The sequence below is a fragment of the Carettochelys insculpta genome, chromosome 12 (genome assembly GCF_033958435.1).
Source record: "Carettochelys insculpta isolate YL-2023 chromosome 12, ASM3395843v1, whole genome shotgun sequence".
In the NCBI taxonomy this organism is placed as follows: Eukaryota; Metazoa; Chordata; order Testudines; family Carettochelyidae; genus Carettochelys; species Carettochelys insculpta.
Window position 1 is genome coordinate 1,483,387 of NC_134148.1, and position 19,235 is coordinate 1,502,621.

Consider the following 19,235-nt stretch of genomic DNA (forward strand, 5'->3'; position numbering starts at 1 on the left):
CTGAGGGGTGGGGGTGCTCTAAAGAGGAGGGAGAGAGGATGCTCTCAGTAGTGATATAGCAGAATGAGGGCTTGAAGTTACAGAGGGGGAGGTGTAGGTTGTGTATGGCGGGGGGGAACCTATTTCACCAGAAAAGCAGTGGAGCACTCGAATGCACTACCTAGCGAGGAGGTGGAATTTCCACCCCTAGAGGTTTTAAAGTGCTAGCTTGACCTAGTCCTGGATGAGATGATTTAGCTGCACTTGAGCCTGCTGTGGGCAGGGATGCTGGACTGGCTGACCTCCTGAGGTACCTCCCAGCCTGAGGATTCTACGATTAAGTGAAAGAGCCCATCTGTAAGGGGAGGTACTGTTGAGCAGTGCTGGAGAGGTGCCCTGGTGAAACACAGCCCAGTGTGGGGACGATGTTCAGACACTGACCGCTTTGTTTCCTAGCGTGATGGGCGGGATGTTGTTGTTTTTTTTGGGGGGGGGTGGCAGGGGAGAGATGTTGGCAGCCTGACTCAGGCGGGTGACTTCTGGCCCTGGTGGCTCAGGAGGCGGGTGTGTGTGTGTGTGTGTGTGTGATTTGTTCCCTGGCACCTTTTCACTGACTCCTCATGCAGCCCAGCAGCAGTGGCATGGAACACAGCTGTGGCAGCAGGCAGAGCCTGAGTTAATGGGGCAGCTCCTGGTGTGCTGTGGGGGCAAACCACCCAGCCCACCGCTGTAAGCACAACTCTGGCAGCTGGCAACCCCCCCCCCCCCCCCGCCCAGAATAGCTGCTGTTGGTCACTCATGTGCAACAGGCACAGGCTGCTTTGTCCAAGGCCCAAGTGCAGACATGGCCAGCCAGGGCTGCTTAGCTGTGCAGGCTGTCACTCAGGGAGCAAGTGCTGTGACTGCTGTAGCGATCAACTGCAGGGGCTGGGCCCTTGAGGTAAGCAGGGAGGCTGGGAGCCCTGGTGCAGGTCAGCTGGGTACCTGCCATAGTCACTGAGCTTACTGGTCTCCCTGCTCCAATCTGGGGAATGTTTGTTCTCCTCACAGGGCACTTGTGACAGAGCACCACGGGGGTCCATGTAGGCCTCAGCAGGGCTGGGGGGTGAGGCCGACCTTGGCCACAGCCTTTCTGACCGATGTGTCAGTGCTGCCCTATGTGGCACACAGCTGACTTCAGTGCTGTGGTACTTCCCCCCCCACTGGCCTCATGCTGCAGTGGTCACAGCCCATCTTGAGTGCTGCAGAAATCCAGACCCGCCCCCCCCCCCCCCCCCCCGGCTGGTCTGCTATCCCCAGGAATCATAAGCCAGCCCTAGTGCCATGGAGCTCAGCCAGCACGAGGCCCCCATTGAAACGTTAAAATGGGGGCTTGAAGGAAGGGCGCCAGGAGCACCAGGTAGGTGCTGCTGCTGGGCGGGGGGTCATTGCAGACCCTTGGCAGCAAAGCCTGGCAAGCCAGAGGTGGGAAGAGGTGCCATGTGGGAGGCAGAGGCAGGCTGCTGGCTGGACTGTACATGCAACATTTCCATTCACTTGTGTGCACTGGCGCTTGATGTTGTATGCAGCCACTGCCAGACCCTTTAAAACTCTGTTGGGGGTGGGAGGTAAGCTAGATGAGGAGGACTAACTGACAGGATGCGAGAGGCACCAGGCCTAAGGTGCTGTGGTAGCGCTGCGTCTGTACTTGGGCAGGTGGGGGTCAGGACTGGTATACCATGGACGGGCCTGGGCCTAGTGTGAGTTGTGGATCAGGCTGTTTGGCTCGAAGAGATGGCTGCATCAGCAGTCCAGGACTGAGCTTGCTGGAGTGCTGCATTGGGGCTGAAGGGGCAGTGGCAAAGCTGTAGGGTGTGTATGACAGGCCATCCGGCACAAGGACGCAGGAGGGGTAGGGTGATCAGCTGTCCTGTATTTGGAATGCCAGAAAGACATCCCTACTTCTCTCTTAGACAGAACTACTTGTCTCATATTTGGGCCTTCCCCTGCTGATCTCTTGTGCCAGCAGCTGTGAAGGCGCGGCTGCTGGCAGGAGTCACTTCCCTGAGCCGGGCCGGGGGGGCTGCCAGCTGCTGCCTCCTTCCTGGCTCCCTGGGGCTGCCCCTTCCCCCATAGCTGCCTGTCCCATATTTGGGACAGGGTGACATGGTCACCCTACTGATGAGGAGTGTGTGTAGAAGGGTGGGCTATGGCTCAGGACTAAGGGAGAGGGGGTCTTGTGGGCCAGGGGAGCCTATACAGGTGTGCATTAGCCAACTCCCCAGAGACGTCTTCCTAGTAGCCTTCAGTTGCAGCCCCATGAGGTAACATGGAGGGAGGGTCACTTCTCTGGCAACCACCAGCAGCAGGAGAATTCCTGTCTCACAGCAGGAAACCTGAGCCCTGTTGGTAGGGCGTGGCCAAGCTGAGCTGATGCAGTTGCTGTGGTAACGGTCTGTGGAGGCGGTGGGTTGCTTCAGCCAGACCTGGTGGTAGCCTCACATACAGAGGCATGTGAGGAGCTGGGACTCCGTGCCCATGACAACAGCACTGAGCAGGCTGCAGCAGAGACAAGGGGAAGAGGAATGGGCTGAAATTGTGTGTCTTAGTCACCTGTTGAGGAGCTAGCTCGCCCTCCCAGGGGCTGGGAGAGCACTGTTGATTTATGAGTGAATACACAGTTCCTGGAGTGGTGGAGGAACCTACCTGCTCAGCCCCCCAGGCTGCTGGAGCATTGAGCTGAAGGACAAAGGGAGGTTAAACAACAGGGCAGACTGGGTGCTGCTGTGTACCACACAAGGCTGCTTCACCTCCCTCCCCCCGACCCCCTTCCCCATGCAGCGGTCTGGGCTACTTTTAGTCATGCCAGACCTTTGTGCCATGTCTGTCTCTTCAATCACTGACCTTGGACTTAAAAATGCTCAGCAGTTGGACAGCCCTGCAGGGCACAGTCTCCATTGGTCAGCTGCTGGTGTGGCAGCTCTAATGCCTCACAGAGCTTAGGACCAGGCTCTGGCCTTTGACCTAGCAAGTGCCTTTAGAAGAGTTTTCTGTAACAAATTGCCCAACACATGCCACTGGCTGTGCTGTGCATTGTCCCCCAGGCTTCGCTGTTGTGAAGGGGAGGGCCAGTACTGGGTCCAGTATTATTTTAAGAACCGGGATGAGGGATGGGATTGCATCCTCAGCAACTTAGCAAATGACACTAAGCTGAGGGCCGGGGTGGGGGGGTCAGGTAGAAACTTTGGAGGACAGGGATAGGATCCAGAGTGACCTAGGCAGATTGGAGGATTGGGCCAAAAGCAATTTGATGCATTTCAAAGACAAGTGCAGAGTCCTGTACTTGGAATGGAAGAATCCCAAGCACTGTTACAGTCTGGGGGCCTGACTCACTAAGTAGCAGTGCAGCAGAAAAGGACCTGGGTGTTGTGGTGGCTGAGAGGCTGGATATGATTCAACACTGTGCCCTTGTAGCTAAGAAGGCTAATGGCATATTGGGGTGCATTAGGAGAAGCATTTCCAGCTGATCTAGAGCAGTTATTCCCCTCTACGCGGTGAGGCCACAGCTGGAGGATTGCATCCACATCCTTGCTATACTGCGGGGCCGGGGGGTGGGCAGAACTGGACACACTGGAGCCCATAAGCTGTGAGGAGAGGCTGAGGGATTTGGGCTTATTTAGTTTGCAGAAGAGAAGTCTGAAGGGCAGTTTGATAGCAGCCTTCAACATCCTGAAAGGGCGCTCTAAAAAAGATGGAGAGACTGTTCCCAGTGATGGCAGAACAAGGGGCAATGCTCTGAACTTAGAGGAAGCGGTGCAGGTTAGAGAGTAGGATATTATTTCACCAGGAGGGTGGTGGCGCACTGGAATGCATGGTGGAATCTCCATCCCTAGAGGCTTTCAAGTCCTGGTTGGGCCAGTCTTGGCTGGGATGAGTTAGTTGGGGTTGAGCCTGCTTTAGTGATGGGTGCTGCAAGGGAGAAGCAGACTGCCACTTGCTGCGTTATAGGCTGCTGAGTATGTTGCCATCATCATGCTATGCTCCAAAGGGCACCGTGGTCCAGGGGAGATTGCCCGGGGCAAGGGTGGGACTGCTGGTTCACAAACCACTCCCGGACAGCAGCCCACCTCCAACCAGCAGCTCCAACAAGCAATGCAATCACCAAGTGCACGTGTTGCAGTCAGGCCAGCTTCATTTTCATCCCTTCCCAATCCCCCTTCACTTCTCGTACTTGCCCCAGCAGCGTATTCTGTACCGTTCAGGTGTCAGGCGTCCCCCTTTCAGAACAGTAACATTCTTGCACTCTGCTGCCTCTTGCCCTTGCTCCTGCTGCATGCGCCTCGTCCCCACTTAGTTCAGCACTTCCCTGCCTGGAACAGCCACCTACGCCGCCGCCTCTCCCCTTCATATCACACTTCTGCCTCCGCACCTGCCTCTCCTGCAGTCTTGGGGGGCTGACCACCTGCAGCGTTCCTGGACTGCAGTGAGATTTTTGGGATGTGCCTCGTGTGGAAATCAGCCTGTTAGGTTTGTGAGCCTGGTAAAGCAGTGCATCCATTCAGAGTGGTGTATAGCCATTCACTCAGTCAGGCCAGTGACCACGAGGAAATAGGTTACTCTGGCCGTGTCTACACGTGCCCCAAACTTCGAAATGGCCATGCAAATTAACGTGGCTTGCCGCCACGCGGCGCGTCCAGACGGGGCTCCTTTTCGAAAGGACGCCGCCTGCTTCGAAGTCCCCTTGAGCTCATGGGAATAAGGAGCGTCAATTTCGAAGCGCGGCTGCTGCCCGCATGCTAATGAAGCGCTGAATATGCATTTCAGCGCTTCATTAGTAAACTTTGACGAAGTTTGGGGCATGTGTAGACGTAGCCTCTGTGCAGGATACTTTACTTTGCTTTTGAATAGATAAAGTTTGAGACTTTGTCTATGTGGGCAGGGTGCAGTGGTTTAACTTCAATTTGGGTGTGTATCAGTTCAGTTAAACCAAGGCATCATGTTTCAATGCTCTTACTTCAGTTTGAGGGGGCTTTGGTGGTTTATCTTGCATCTGTGTGTGTCTGATTTAAGCAAACAGCTGCTGGATGAAAAGTGTGTCCATGGAGGAGTTTTCACAATGGGACTGAACGGGCTTAAATACATGCTCTAGATTAGATAATGCAATGCAGCCCCCTCCCCCCACCATCCTGCAGTGTGGCTTGTGTAGGTCAGTCTGTTTGACTCCTGGCCCTGATGTGAGCTTTTAAATGCTACATTAATGCAAATAACTCTTGTGATGGATCATCGCATGCTGTCAGTTTGTCCTGTAATGAAGTTACATTAAACTCTGAGCCATGGGTGGGATTGGCTGCCCCCTGGCAGTTATGCCTTGTCATTGCCAGTCTGTGGGAGTTCACTGTTAAATTGGTCAGTTCCAGTAATTTGATGATATTGGCTTTGCAACTTGCACTTGATACAAATGTTACTAAGGCTAGAGGGATGTGCCCTTGACTTTGAAGAGGGCAGCTGTGAGATTACAGTTCTTACAAGAAGAATTTTTCCAGTTGGTTGACTCTTTCCATTTTGAAATTTAAACTGTTTTCAATCTCTGATTTAGGTACACATTATGCAATGCTCTTGGGTTGATTTACAAAAAAAAAGCACATTTCTTTGTAAGCTGCCTGTCTTCTATATACACACACATAGTCCTTGCTCAGCTGCTGTACTGAACCCCATGGGAGCTCAGTTCCCATCTAATACCTCAGCACATTGCCAAAGCTTAAGTAGTAACAATTCAAAACAGATTGACTTTTGATGAACATTTGTAGGGGGAAATAAAGCACCTGGTGTTCTTGGAATGGTGAAGGGCCCCTACAGAAAGCAAGCAGGGCTGGGTGGGTATTTTCCTGCCCCATATTCGTGTTGGATAGCATTAGGAAGAGAACATGGAGGATATGCAGGATAGTTGTCTGGATTAGAGAACTTCTCAAAGTCCTACCTAATTTCATGTGTAAGGTACAGAACACAGCAGCAAGCCCAGGCTAACAGACTCAGGCTCATAATTAAACATAGCTGCATTAGACTGTGCATTTCAGTTGTGGCTTGGACTGTGAAACCTATCCCACTCCCTAGGCTTCAGAGCCCACCCTGCAACAGCTGTACAGCTATTTTAGTGCCCTAGCAGGAGCCATGTGAACCAAGGCCCATGGCCTGACTACCTGACAAGGGCTCTGTAGAGGTAGCCTAAGAGAACCAGGCTTGGAGTGAGTGTGAAAATGGGAAGCACCTGGAGAGATCACCCCAAGAGTGGAGGACTAGGATATTGCTAGTCTCTCAGGCTGGCCCCCCACTAGTCTTGTAATTGTGTTCAGGGCAGGCAGGGAGCCAGGAGACCTAGGCTCCTAGTCCAGTCTCTGCCTGACAAATAACTGAGTGACAGGCTTGAGGAGCAATTTACCTCCATTTCTGATCAGCAGAACAAGGATTATACTTATCTCACATTGTAAAGCAGGTTCTCAACTGCTAAGTGCAAAGTGTTAGAATTCTGTTCTTCTATGGATTTATGTTTGTTGTATTCAGAACCCTTTCTATAGCATACTTTAGTGCTCTGAAATACTTCTATTATGGGGCAAGTCTGTTGGACGAGGCGGTTGATGGTGAGGAGTTTCTGAAATATAGGGGACTCAACTGTATAGACAATGCCCATGTTGGAGAAACGCACCTCACTGCCAGTAACTTGCTGCATCGGCCATTGCCCTGGGGTCCCCTCTGCCCTGCGCTGCTTCACTCACTTAACCCAGAAGGAAAAACTGGTGTAAAATTCAATCCTGGGTCACCCAAAGACTGATAAATGACAGGTATGGGAATGAATGGGAACAAACTCTCCAAACAGACCAGAATTTTTTTGGATTAAAAAAAGTGTATTGGATATCCAATACTAAATAATAAACATGACATTATTAAAAAAGCCATAGAGTATACAGCAAATACTACAGAAAAGCCAAAAAGAAAAGGAAAAGAAAATTGTACAGAAAGGTAAAATTCTACAGCAGTCCTCAATTCTCCTACATCATAAAGCCATAGACAGGGTCTCTTCCCCCCACTACCCCCAATCCTTCTGAAGGAAGCTGCCATTTCACAGCCTATGACACTACAAGGTACACAATGTTCCAAATTCAAAAATCACAGGCTATGTAAGAAAAACGTAGCATTAAAACATGAAAAAGTGCAATACAGATTGTACATTGACTCGAATAAATGTTTTTTTAGTTAACCTTAAAAAACCAACTTTGAACAGTTGTTTTATCAATAAAAATACTAGTTCCCTCCCCAAATTCAGTGACAATATTAACATCCCCCGTGTTTTACATAAGAAGTAATATTCACAAAGCCCCACCAGCTAAGAATACTGAGTACATGTGATGGCATTTCTTTGGGTATAGGTCAGAGGAAAACACGCACAGCCTTAACAACCAACATGTGCATCCAAGTGTGTGTTTTGTTAATTAAATACAAGCTCCATAGCTTATTTTGTCCTGGATTGTACTACCATAAAGGCCCGAACTTCTATTTTCAGAGTGGCCCAGGATGCTCAAATGTTGCACTTTTCACCAAACACTGCCCACACAATAAATATCAGCAAATCCACTGGAAATGGCAGCACATAAGGAGCCCAGGAAAAGGAACAAAGTCAAACCTCAAACAAGTTCCAGCTTCATTCCAGGATGGTTCATTGCTTACCTGCCCAGTGACAAGATCAAAACCACTGACCTAGGGGGTCAGATTTTAAGCCAATGGATAAAAATTGACATCTTATTGCTTTATTACACACACCCTAATGTTTACTGCCTAATATTTTCAGAGGCCTAGGTGTCTCCCACACAGCCAGCTTGCCTCACCTTTTATCATTAACCTGGCCTGCCTGAATAGCTTTGCCCTATGAAGCCATCAGTAAGTTCATGTTTTGCTACCTTCTCAAAAAAGCACTTCTCTTAGTTCCAAAGAAAGCTGATATTTCATCTAACACTGCTCCTCTCCTTAGCCCAGTTCTCACTGCTGAGTGTGGCTCAGCCAAACATGGCAGCAAGAGAATAAGGAGGTAAAAGACACCACTTCGCTTATCCCTGTTCTCCTCATGCAGGAATTCCCTTTAATTTCCCTCCCCCTCCTAGAGATGTGTGAACAGCACCTGAGACTTTAATACTGATTTTCAACAGGTTTTCAATGTGTAAAGAACACATTTTCCCTTGATGACAGTTGAACATTTTAAGATTCTTTTCAAAGCACTGTTTAAATGGCCTGGCACAGCAAAACTATACTAGGGTTGATTTAGCTGAAAGACCCCTCTGGGTGGTGGTTATAGGGTTGGAAGATCCTTTGGATGGGGTTTGTTTCCAAAGGCATGCTATCCTGCTGCACTGCAAGACCCCCATAGTTCTCGGAGTTGGGATATGCTAGTACTTAAGTTCCCACTTTAAGCACCATAGCAGCGGAAAAGTGTTCTGCAAACTGCTTACTGCTGTATGTTCTAAGAGCTGAAATAATGCACCATTTGCACTTAGAGTTTTAAGATCTGTAGACCTTTAAAATTACAGCTAACAATAAATCCAAGCACCACTGCCAAAGGAAAGTGTGATGTCATCTGTACATAAGGAATACTACTGCATAAGGGGAACTTTTAAAAATGGTTCTAAATGGCACGCTGCAATTCAATAACCAGAGACGCTGTATAATTATGTTACAAGAAAGGACATAACAGAAGATGCTTTCATTTTCTTCAGTCTTTTAGTGAACATATGAAGACTGGAAAACAACAAGGAAACCTCCCACTAGTCCCTGGCTCCCCTCCCAATTCTACTCCCCCCACCCCCCCAATAAAATTTTGAAACTTCACAAAAAGCAACAAGTCTTTCAATGTTACATTTCAATTCAAACAGATTTGTAATCTCACAGTGATGAGAGGAGAGTCAGGCTTTTAATAATAATATAAAAATAATATAAGAGCTTACAAATAGCAATGCAGCATCCCAAACGGCCATGGATTAACTGCTGGAAGGAAATGTAATTATATGCAGAATAAAAACAACAAAACAGAATACCCCACACTGGCAATGAACTTCCATCCACAATAGAACAAGCAGTCAGACATCCATCTAGGCTGGGGAAAACAATAACGGTTTTCTTTTTTTCAGATTACACACTTTTTTTCGTTTTTATAAAAAAAGACAAAAAATAAAAACACACAAATGTCCAACACTGAAAAGGCAGGGCAATCACACCACTGAGACAAAACCTGACCAGAAAAAGAATGCAAAGTCCATTTGAATTTTTCCCCTTTTGTCTGGACACTAGATTTTGCCACGTGTCCCATCCTGCATGGTCTCAGCAGGCAAACAGACTTTAAATTGGCCATGACTTTGTTTCAGGACGACAAGGAGAAAAGTCAACTTCTGTAACCAGCTTTAGCATTACTGCACCAGGTGGTATGCGCTGTCTGTCTGCTTTCACGCGCTGTCCCTATCTTTCTGTGTACAATTCCTTGTGGTCCAAGGCTGAATTCCAAGATTTATGAAACTGGACCTGGTGTCATCCTGCTGAAGGTGCTCATGCTGTAGTGATGGCATTAAGGTCCTTCATTAGTCCTTCCAGGTGGGCCATCTCTTTGGTCAGCTCATCTGGTTCATAGTTCTGCAGGAGATTGAAGAGGGTTACTGGACAAGATGAGCTGTGTTCTTTGAGGAAGAGTGGGAGAATAATTATCAATGACTGTTACACACTGTGACTAAATCAGGCACAGGCAAGTTTTGATGGCTATGTGAATGCACAAATTGAAACCACCAACCATTTTTTAAATGCTGGAAGTTTGCAAATATGATGAAAAGAATAAGAGACAAAGAGGCCCAGAATCAGGCAAGCAAACAAAACCACAGCAAAAGAGACAGAAATCAAGCCAAAAAGGGTGCGATGAGAGCTTCACCTACAAAGGCTTTTTTGCTAACAATTTTCCAAGCTGGATGCCTACAGATGGACTGCTGTGCGCACACAACAGCCTGATTTCCAACAATGCTGAGCGGAGCCATCCCATCCATTAGGGATGTTAAATATTAACTGGCAAGCCTCATCCTAAATGGTGGGCAAGAGGCTGCTCTACTCTAGCCCTGCAGGGCTGCTTTGGGCAGAGATGCTCCTTCCAGCCTGGAGTCGCCCCATCTATGGCACCCCTGTGGACGGGAACTGCTCTGCCTGGGCCGAGCTGCCGTGAATGGGGACTGCTCTTACCCTGCTAGATCACCCCCTCAGCTTCAGCAGCACTGCAGGCTGGGACAATCCAGTAGGGCTGGAGCAGCCCTGGTCCCCGGTGTGCCGAGAGCAGAGGTGTTCTAGCTCAGCCAGAGCAGCCCCGTCTGCAGCAGGGGGGCTGCTCCAGCAGCCTCCCCCCCCAGCTTGTTAATTGGTTAACCAGTTACACCTAGCTTTTAACTGGTTAACCAATTAAACAGGCTTTTTCTTTCCTACCATCCTTTGACCCTCTGACCCCCACCACAGCTGTCCTATGGATGGGAGTGACTGGGGCATGATGGGGGTTGGTGTGGCAGTGGCAGCAGCAAGGGTCACCTTCCATGACTCACCTTGGGGGTAGTGGGAGCCAGAACTGCCCAGCAGCCTGCTCCGCTCTGCCCTCCCAGCCCACTGTGCCCCACTCTTCTGCAGGTGTCAGGAAGCAGAGGTCCTTGCCCCAGGAGCTGGGATGGGGCAGGGCCTGCTGAGGAGAGGGGGGTTGCTCCAGTCAAGGTGAAAAATCAGTCCACCTTCATTCAGGCACCTAAATATGGATTTAGGGTCACAGGTTTGAATGTCTTGACTCTAGTCCTCAACTATCTCCTTCTGTCACCTCCACTCTTCATCTCTGGGATGTGCCATGGTTGTACTGCTCAGATCACAGGTATGGGATTTCCAGTAACTGTTCAACCCAGGCATAGGCTTTCCTGCACAACAACATTAAGGAAAGGAAATGCCAACATGGACGGGATCATAGCACCTCCTGCTCTACTCAGTAATTCTTTGGTACATACAGTCCAGTGCAGAAGCCTTAACACTGCTCCTCTTTTCATCAAGACAGGATAGGGGGAAACCAGAGGCTTGGGCAGCTCCTCTTCCTCAGCTAACTGAGCAGGAAACCTTGGGGAACAGGCTTCCACCATCAAATAACTCTGAGTTTTGTTAGCTTGAGGGTCTGCTGCATTTGGTAGTACTGTTTACCTGCGCAGGAAGTCTCTTGGAGGGGGAAGAGAAGGATTAGCCCACATCCAGGCAGAAGTACAGTGACCGAGCATGACAATCACTATCCAGCTTTCACTCTCAGTAGTAAGCCTTTAACTTCACCACAAAACATACACGGCCTTTGCCTTGGGTGAGACTTTCAAAGGCATAAAAGACAGTTCAGAGCCAACTCCCACTGACCGCCAATGGGAGTCCAGTCTAGTCCAGAGAGGTTCTTACACTGACTGCCTGACCAAGGTGCCTACCTGCCCTTCTGCTCTCTGCAGGTGTCCAGGGAGGTGTCTCATGAAGTGGGCAGTGCTGCCACGAAAGCTTTTGGCTGTCACTATGGAGAATACGCAGCTGTGTAGAACACACCCAAAGATTTGAGGCACCTCTGGGTCTTAATGTCCACCCACCTGCCTCTTCCTATCCCTGTTCTGTGCTTTTGCTTCTTCTGGACAGGACCTAGTTAACTTAAAAGTGAAAAAGGTGCCAGACCCATTAGCAGAACCTGTGAAACAGCCATTCAAGTGGTCATGAAGCCATTTAATGGACATTTGCCAACCACTGTCAGTTTCTGAATTTGCTGTTTTAGTCAACGGGACCTTAGTTTAAAATTTGTTTTAAAAACATTTCATTAGCCTGTTGCTGAAGATTATAAAAATGACATCAGTAAAAAGTGTTGTCCCCTCTCAGCTGCCTTTGGACAGAGGGCACCGGTTCATTAGTGCTGCACAGGGCCCATTAATCCGACAGATGACCCTGTCAATATGCTTACACTTTCTGAATCCTCCAGCATCCTGGTGGTCTCTGGAACATCAGGGGCACTGGGCACAATCACTGGCATAGGTGGTCGAGTTCTCCCTAAAGTCCCAATTGATGCAGTCTTCACTGAGTGAACTGGATGGCCGGAAGCTGAAAAGAGAGAGGATACGGGCTCTTGGCTGTGATTTCCCTGCCCAGACGGAGCAGGGTTTGAGCATGCTGGTGCGGGAATGCAAGCAGCACTGCCACGGCGCAGAGATTGCTCCTGGGCTGGCCAGATCAAAAAGGCTCTATCAGAAGACAGCAGGTTTCCAATGGGTTAGAGCTAATGCTTCAAATGAATGAAGGCTCCTTTGCATTATCCAAATACTAGAAATTTACGGCTGACCTTGAAAACTCAATCTGTGAAAGTCAGCCTAGTCTTTTCTCTTCCTGCTGCGCTAACCTCACACCCTGGATGTCATCTGCAACCTTTCCCAAATCAATTCCTCTTTTTCCTCATGATCCCTTTCCTCTCCCTTTGTCTCCACTGATAGCTTCACTATTCTTAACTATATATGCCTGCACTGGCAAGACATATGCCATGATTCTCGGTGTTAGCCATGTCCTTTAGGTGCCCACCCCACTCTGCTCACCTTGCTGTGACAGTAACGGTGTACTCGGCAACGCAGGGTCATATGTGGAACCGGGGGGTGGAACTGCTGGCACCGCAAAGCTCTTCAGAGGGTGAGAGGGACGGACGTGGGCAGTAGGGAGACTTGGGCCAGTCTCTTCCTCCTGGCTGTTGGCTAGATAAGATGCTGTGGCACTTTCTGGATCTTGATGGTCAGTACAACATGTCTGAGATGAGGAAGCCGGCATGGTGTCTGTGCTTGGTGTATTTCGAACGGATTCTGCAGTGGGAAAGTAAAAATGGGGGTTACTTTCTTCTATGAAAGTTTCCCCTTTTTTCAGCTAGGCTCTTAAATATTTCCTTTTGCAGCACACCAACAGCCCCATGGGACCAAAGCAGACACCTCTACCACGTGCTTTTCCTGAGGCTAAAGCTAGGGAATGAATTCATCTTAGCACCTAACATCCAATACTTCTTACAACAGGGTAGTTACACTGTAAGTCTACAAAAATTCTACAGCACAAACAACCCCAAACCAAACAAGGCTCAATCATCCCATGGCATAGTGAGCAGCAAGTGCCAAAGGGATCCACAGCTGACCAGATGTTTTGCTGTCCTACTCTATTAAGGTGCTACAAATTTTCTGCATCTTATTTTCAGGCAAAGAAAACACAAGGGGAAAATCCAAATAATTGCTAATTCAGATGTACACTTGGTCTCTGGAACTGTCTAATGAGAGCCTGGCTCAAATCTTAATATCTAAAAATGCTCATCCCTTTCATATTTCTACAATTGACCTCTTCTCCACACTTTGTTCTAGTGTTACCTGTGTACAACTCAGTTCTTCTCCATCTTTTTTCAGGCTACTCTGTCTAATTGATCAAGATACAATATGCCAAGCAGTGCTCATTCAACAAATAGGGAAGAGTTTATTTTAGGACATAGGTCTAAGGAAAAGCAGTACCAGCGCAATACCTAAGCAAAGGATCTGGTGCCTCACAAAGTCACCATGACATTCTGTACCATCAGCAGCTTTTGCTTAAGAAATAAACAGCATGTGATGTGATTCTAATTTGAGACTAGAACATTCCATAACTTCATAACTAATACAAATATCTATGTGCTTTATATTACCAATCACTACAATATATATATGAAAACCAAAATCTTCTAGAGGACGCTGAAGGCAAGGCAATGAAAGGGCATCTTGAATTTTTATGGTATCTCTGTCAGACCTAGTCTGGATACAAGAAAATGTCTTGGCTGCAAGAGCTTCTACTCCCATAATAATTTAAACATTACAAAACCAAACCCAAGCAATACCTTCTGCTACAGCACAGTCCTTCATCTGTATATGAGCAGCCTCATGATATATTTGAAGCTTTCTCTATGAACTGAGACATTCCAGAAAACAAGAACACAGGCTTCGTTTTTGCCTATCGACTCCTATTAGGATTCAGAACCTAACAACAGTTTAGAGGCACTGTATTCATTGTATCCTAAGACGTTTAACTATTTGTAATTCCTACAGCATACAAAGCAGCGCTGCCTACATATTTCTCATAGCACTGGCTGTTTTATTAGGAATACTGCAAAAATAGCACTTGCAAACCACCATGCTTCAAGTATAAAACCATTATGTAGGAAAGATCAAGATTTTTCTTGCTGTTTTAACACAAGCAACCAGGAAAGTATTAATGTTCTAAGTGTGCTCAAATTAAAATGTACACTGGATTTTTCAGTATCTATAGATGCTAAGAAAGGACGCTATCCAATATACTAAGTTCAACATAAGACCCATGCAAAATTCAGATGACTGGGCAATCTTCACTAATATCCAGGGGATTTTGTTCACTCTTAATGCATCACTCTGCTACTGAGAAAAATAAAAAAGGTTAATAATTCTTCTGTTCTATTTCCGGGTCTTCAGAAGGACTGAATTAAACACTCCTCCCAGCGATGGGCTCTCCGGGCTGAATTGGTTATATGAAGCACATTTTTCAGCCCGATGAGGTATGATGCAAGTTAAGTTACAGCTGCCAAGCAAAAATACAAACATTAATTTTAGTTTCATCCAAAACAAGGAGACTCATTGTCTGACATATGGTAAAGGCACGCACAGGCATGTTATTTTCTCACTTCTAAGGAGATAACAAGAACATCGTAGGACTGATCAAATCAAACCAAGAAAGAGGACTTAAATGTTTTCCTTGGAACTTCGCATTCCACTTCCATTTTGTGACGAGGTCCCTTTCAAACGAATGCTACCTGCTCATTCATCTCACCTGTGGAATTGGCCCTGTCTGAATGGGACATGGATGTGCCAGTCGGCCAAGGGTTGACCTGATGATGGAGATAGCTGCGAGTTGGAGAAGCGAGGCTGCCAGAGTGGAAATGATGGTGAGGGTTATCGAGAGAATGGATGGGATGGGCGCTAATCACAGCTGTGAATGAACACAAGACAGAAAAAATGCTTACCATACAGACAAGCATGCACACATACAGAAATGCATGGCACCCCTCATTTCTCCCTCCACAACAGAGTAACAAGGGAGCTAAGCCAGTCATCAGATTCAGAGGGGCATTATTTTAACATCAAATCCCCACACTTACCCCTACCTTAAAACAGATAAACAAAACCCCCTGAAATCATCACTTGTGCTGCAAGAACACACTGCTTTTGGAGATGGGAGAGTCCTTTTGAGAAAGTGAGGTGCATTTAGCACTTTGCTGTGTGATGCTGAGCTATAAACTTCAAAACTAAATAGAGGAATACACACATGGACTCAAACCATGAAAACCATATCTGTCTAAGAGAATATAATTTCCCAACAAGCATTAGCAAGTATTATGGTAACTTTGGTGAATTAAGTAACACTAGACTTCATAGTGTAAAACACACAAGATTTACTCATGCCTCCTGTTCAGAACCAGCAGAATTCTCCTCCAGTACACCCCAAATGGAGGCCTCTCTTTTTTCTCTACACTCCTCTTTCTGCTTGAGAGGCATGAATACTTGAATTTTTCAGGAGAGCAGCATTTATGTCAGACATTCTCCCCGACTTGTGGCAGTAATATTAACAGCAAAGCAAGGCTGCATGTTCACACTGCGCTCCAAAGTCCAGAAGGCTGTCTTATATAGAATTTGGTTCTTATGTTAGACTAAAACACTAGACTACTCCAGTAATGGGCCAAAAGAAAGTTGGAGGGATATGTAGTGCTCATTGCTTGCACGATAATTTACAATAACAAAATTGCTGTCAGTCACTTACCCAATATGAACTTGCTCAGACCTATTGCCTCTAAAACCCCCTATTAAGTAGCTAGTACAGCTAGGGTCCACTGCCTCACTGCATGCTACCTTGCACACAAAGTAGGATTATAAGGAAGAATGAAAACTGTGCTCCTTCCATTCCTATTCTCCTGTTTGGAAAAACTGTCTCTGGAGTAGGGAGAGAGTAAATTTGTGGAGGCAACAGATCAGAGATTTGTAGCTGCAGAGAGGAACCAATCTTTCTCTCATGAAAATGCCTCTGCTGATTTCAGTTCTTGGAACTTATCCAGCAGAATCAGCCTCTCCAGAACCAGGAGACTGGTTATGGAGAGACTCATTAAAACAGTGTCTCTGAAACACTCATATGATCTAAGTTTTGAATCAAGAGTGATGGTGAGTGAACTGTATATTAAGCTCCATGTTACCATAGGACAGATCATAGAGCTGGTCATGTTAAATTATGTAGGGAGGGAGGTGGAAGCTGTCAGAAAGAAACCTGAGCCTGGGAGCTAGGGCCTTGCTGGAAAGGAGGAAGATGAACAGGCAAACCAATCCCCTTCAAAAGCTGCTACCTCAAGATGGATTTTCCTGGATTTCTCTCCAAAGGCTAGAGCGTTTGCATTAACTGCAGAAGGATCAAGTTCTATTGAGGTAACTGGAATGGCTAAATCCCTGCTTCATGTCCAATGTAAGATGTAACCTGGCTCTTAGTGAATCAGACCATTTGAGAAAGAAAACTGTCAATGCAGTGGAAGAGTGTCCGTACAAAACACAATAACCAGATATCTCTCTTGGTGAGGACTTCAGATGGGGCCAAGAACTCACTTTCTCGTAAAAGGACACAGCACCAGGGGCCCTAACCATAAGAATGTGGTGGCACATTGCTGGTTGAGATTACAGCAATCACTAAACCCACGGGCATCTATCATGTCAGCAAACTTGGAGTCACAGACGGGCATTATACATTGAAGTTATTTCAACTTATAGAAAAAAGCTCCAACCTATAACTCAGGGCACTTTCACCATGATTCCAAACTTATGTATCTAAAATTACATATTCACCAATAACAGAAGGGGGTGCAGTACCTGTCACCAATTAACAACACTCAAAAGCCCATCCCCTTCCCTACACCTTCCATCACATTCCCTTCCCAAATGCCTGAGGGTAGAAATGGGCTTGCAATGCTTCTAGAGGGTTAACCAAAACTAAACTGGTAATCAAGTGGAGAATAAGTTTCATGTTGACACACAAAGCCAGAGAACACACCAATAATGGTAGTCCAGTTTGAATGAAGATTTGTCAGACTGTGGAATTAAAGCATCTGCAGGTTTGCAGGTTAAAACCAGCACCTGAAATGAACAACTAGCTAAACAAAGATCATGCTGCAGGAGCCCATCGTGAAGGCTCCAAACTACAGTGTGATGAAATTAAGCAGTCCCCAGAAGGACCGGAAAAGGGCGCAAATGGATAAAAATGGTTGTGTGCGCGCCTGATGACCCTTCATAAGTGTTGTCTGGCATTAGCCAGCACGAGAAGAGCTAAGAGCAGCTGCTGTCAGGCACTCCAGAGACTAATACATCTGGCAACTGCCAGCCAAGTTGATGAGATAAGTTTTGTGAGTGACAGTGCTGGGAGAATGTTAGAGCCTGGGCATTCACCCCTCCATGTATTAACCAGATTGCTGAAAATGGTTCCTGTGAAAAACACCCTGAAAGCCCTTAAGATGGAGCCACCCAGTATCAGGTTAAGCAGTCTCTCCAAAGGGCTATTCTAGATGAGAAAACCCAAAGCAGTTCATAGAACCGGACTTCCTTCTCTAGGTTTCCCCAGCTCAAGCAATGCCCTCAAGTGACCATAACTACTGCTAGCTCTGTAACTATGAGTGTTTAAAGAGCTCAAGGAAGAGACCTGCAGGCACAGTTCTAGACATTGAGTGATGCTCAGTACTCTGTATGGTGGTAGAAGGAACTCAGGCCATTCTACTGTCGCTGGCATCAGATATCTGAAAACTCAACAAGCGGAAGGAATAGCTCAGTGGTTTGAGCATTAGCCTGCTAAACCCAGGGTTGTGAGTTCAATTCTTCAGGAGTCTATTTAGGGACTGGGGCAAATAGATATCAGGGATGGTGTTTAGTCCTGCCAGGAGGGCAGGGTACTGGACTAGATGACCTCCTGAGATCCTAGGAGATGTGTATCTCCAATTATAATTTAGGTATTATAAGGAGGAGGGAGAAAACTTGTTCCTCTTGGCCTCTGAGGATAGAACAAGAAGCAATGGGCTTAAACTGCAGCAGGGGAGGTTTAGGTTGGACATTAGGAGGTTGTGGAATCTCCATCTCTAGAGATATTTAAGAACAGGTTAGATAAGTGTCGATCAGGGATGGTCTGGACAGCACTTGGTCCTGCCATGAGGGCAGGGGGCTGGACACGATGACCTCTCAAGGTCCCTTCCAGTCCTGGCGTTCTGTGACTCTGTGAGTTGATAATCCAGTGCTTTTTGGCTTTCAAGAGGGTTCCAGGAGCCAAGCACGTGGCACTGTCACTGCAATCTGTTTCCCAGCCCCCCTGGTTTTGCAGGAGCCAGGGAACTGACCAACCCACTAGGGCTGGTGAGTTTTCTGGCTCCGAGAGTGGCAGGGAGCTGGGAACCAGAGGGGCAGCTTGTGCTGGTCAGCTTCCCGGGTCCTGCAGGCAGTGGGGAGATGGGAATCCAGTGGCAGCCTGACTCCTGACTCCCCTCCCTTTGCAGAGCTGGGAAACTGAGCAAGGCAGCAGTAGAATGTGTTGTGGTGACTTGTGCCTGACAATGGCATATGGTGTTTTTGTGAAAAGCAGCATTAAGACCAAACTTATGTTCATGTGTGACCAGAGCCAGGATCTCAGTAATTCGCCAGAGACTGAAGGCCAGTAGAACTAATGCATTGTGGCAAAGTTTCCTCTGCTCTCACAGAGAGTGTTTGAAACAGCAAGTACTGTTTGCTAAAAAAGCCTGTTTTGTTCTTACAGTATTCTGGAGCAATGGGAAAAATAGCATGGCCCCACTGCAGGGTGCTACAGCAACAGCAAAACTTTAAATTAGCACTATCACCTCAACCATCAGTAAGTGGTGAAAATAGCAAACATTAGCAACCAGGCACCCACAGATGGTCTGTCTGGCAGCTGATGTATGTTATGTCTACTCACTGAAAGACAGAAGGCGGTCGAAATCATCAAAATGAGAGTCTGCTCAATCGGGCCCACTGAAATCATGTTACACCTGAATGAAGCATGGCCCTTTATTTTGACAGAGAGATCTGACTATGGGTTATTTACCATGTGGAAGAACTTTAAAAAGAATTTACAAGTAGTTTGGAAAGAATAGTGACATAAAACAATCCTGCAGG

The 19,235-nt window shown here is 47.2% G+C and overlaps 1 protein-coding gene across 7 annotated transcripts in view; it reads right to left on the reverse strand.

Annotated features, from left to right (window-relative positions):
- Nucleotides 1-8,811: 8,811 nt before the first annotated feature.
- The window catches only part of NEO1 (neogenin 1), a 400,117-nt gene continuing 389,693 nt past the window's right edge, over nucleotides 8,812-19,235 (reverse strand). For all 7 annotated transcript variants that reach the window (XM_075006455.1, XM_075006454.1, XM_075006452.1 and 4 more), the window contains 4 exons: nucleotides 14,863-15,021; nucleotides 12,600-12,857; nucleotides 11,978-12,114; nucleotides 8,812-9,624 (listed from right to left, as the gene is read on the reverse strand). In XM_075006455.1, the coding sequence (XP_074862556.1) occupies nucleotides 9,541-9,624; nucleotides 11,978-12,114; nucleotides 12,600-12,857; nucleotides 14,863-15,021 (638 nt within the window). In that variant the 3' untranslated portion in view covers nucleotides 8,812-9,540. The remainder of the gene's footprint in view (nucleotides 9,625-11,977; nucleotides 12,115-12,599; nucleotides 12,858-14,862; nucleotides 15,022-19,235) is intronic.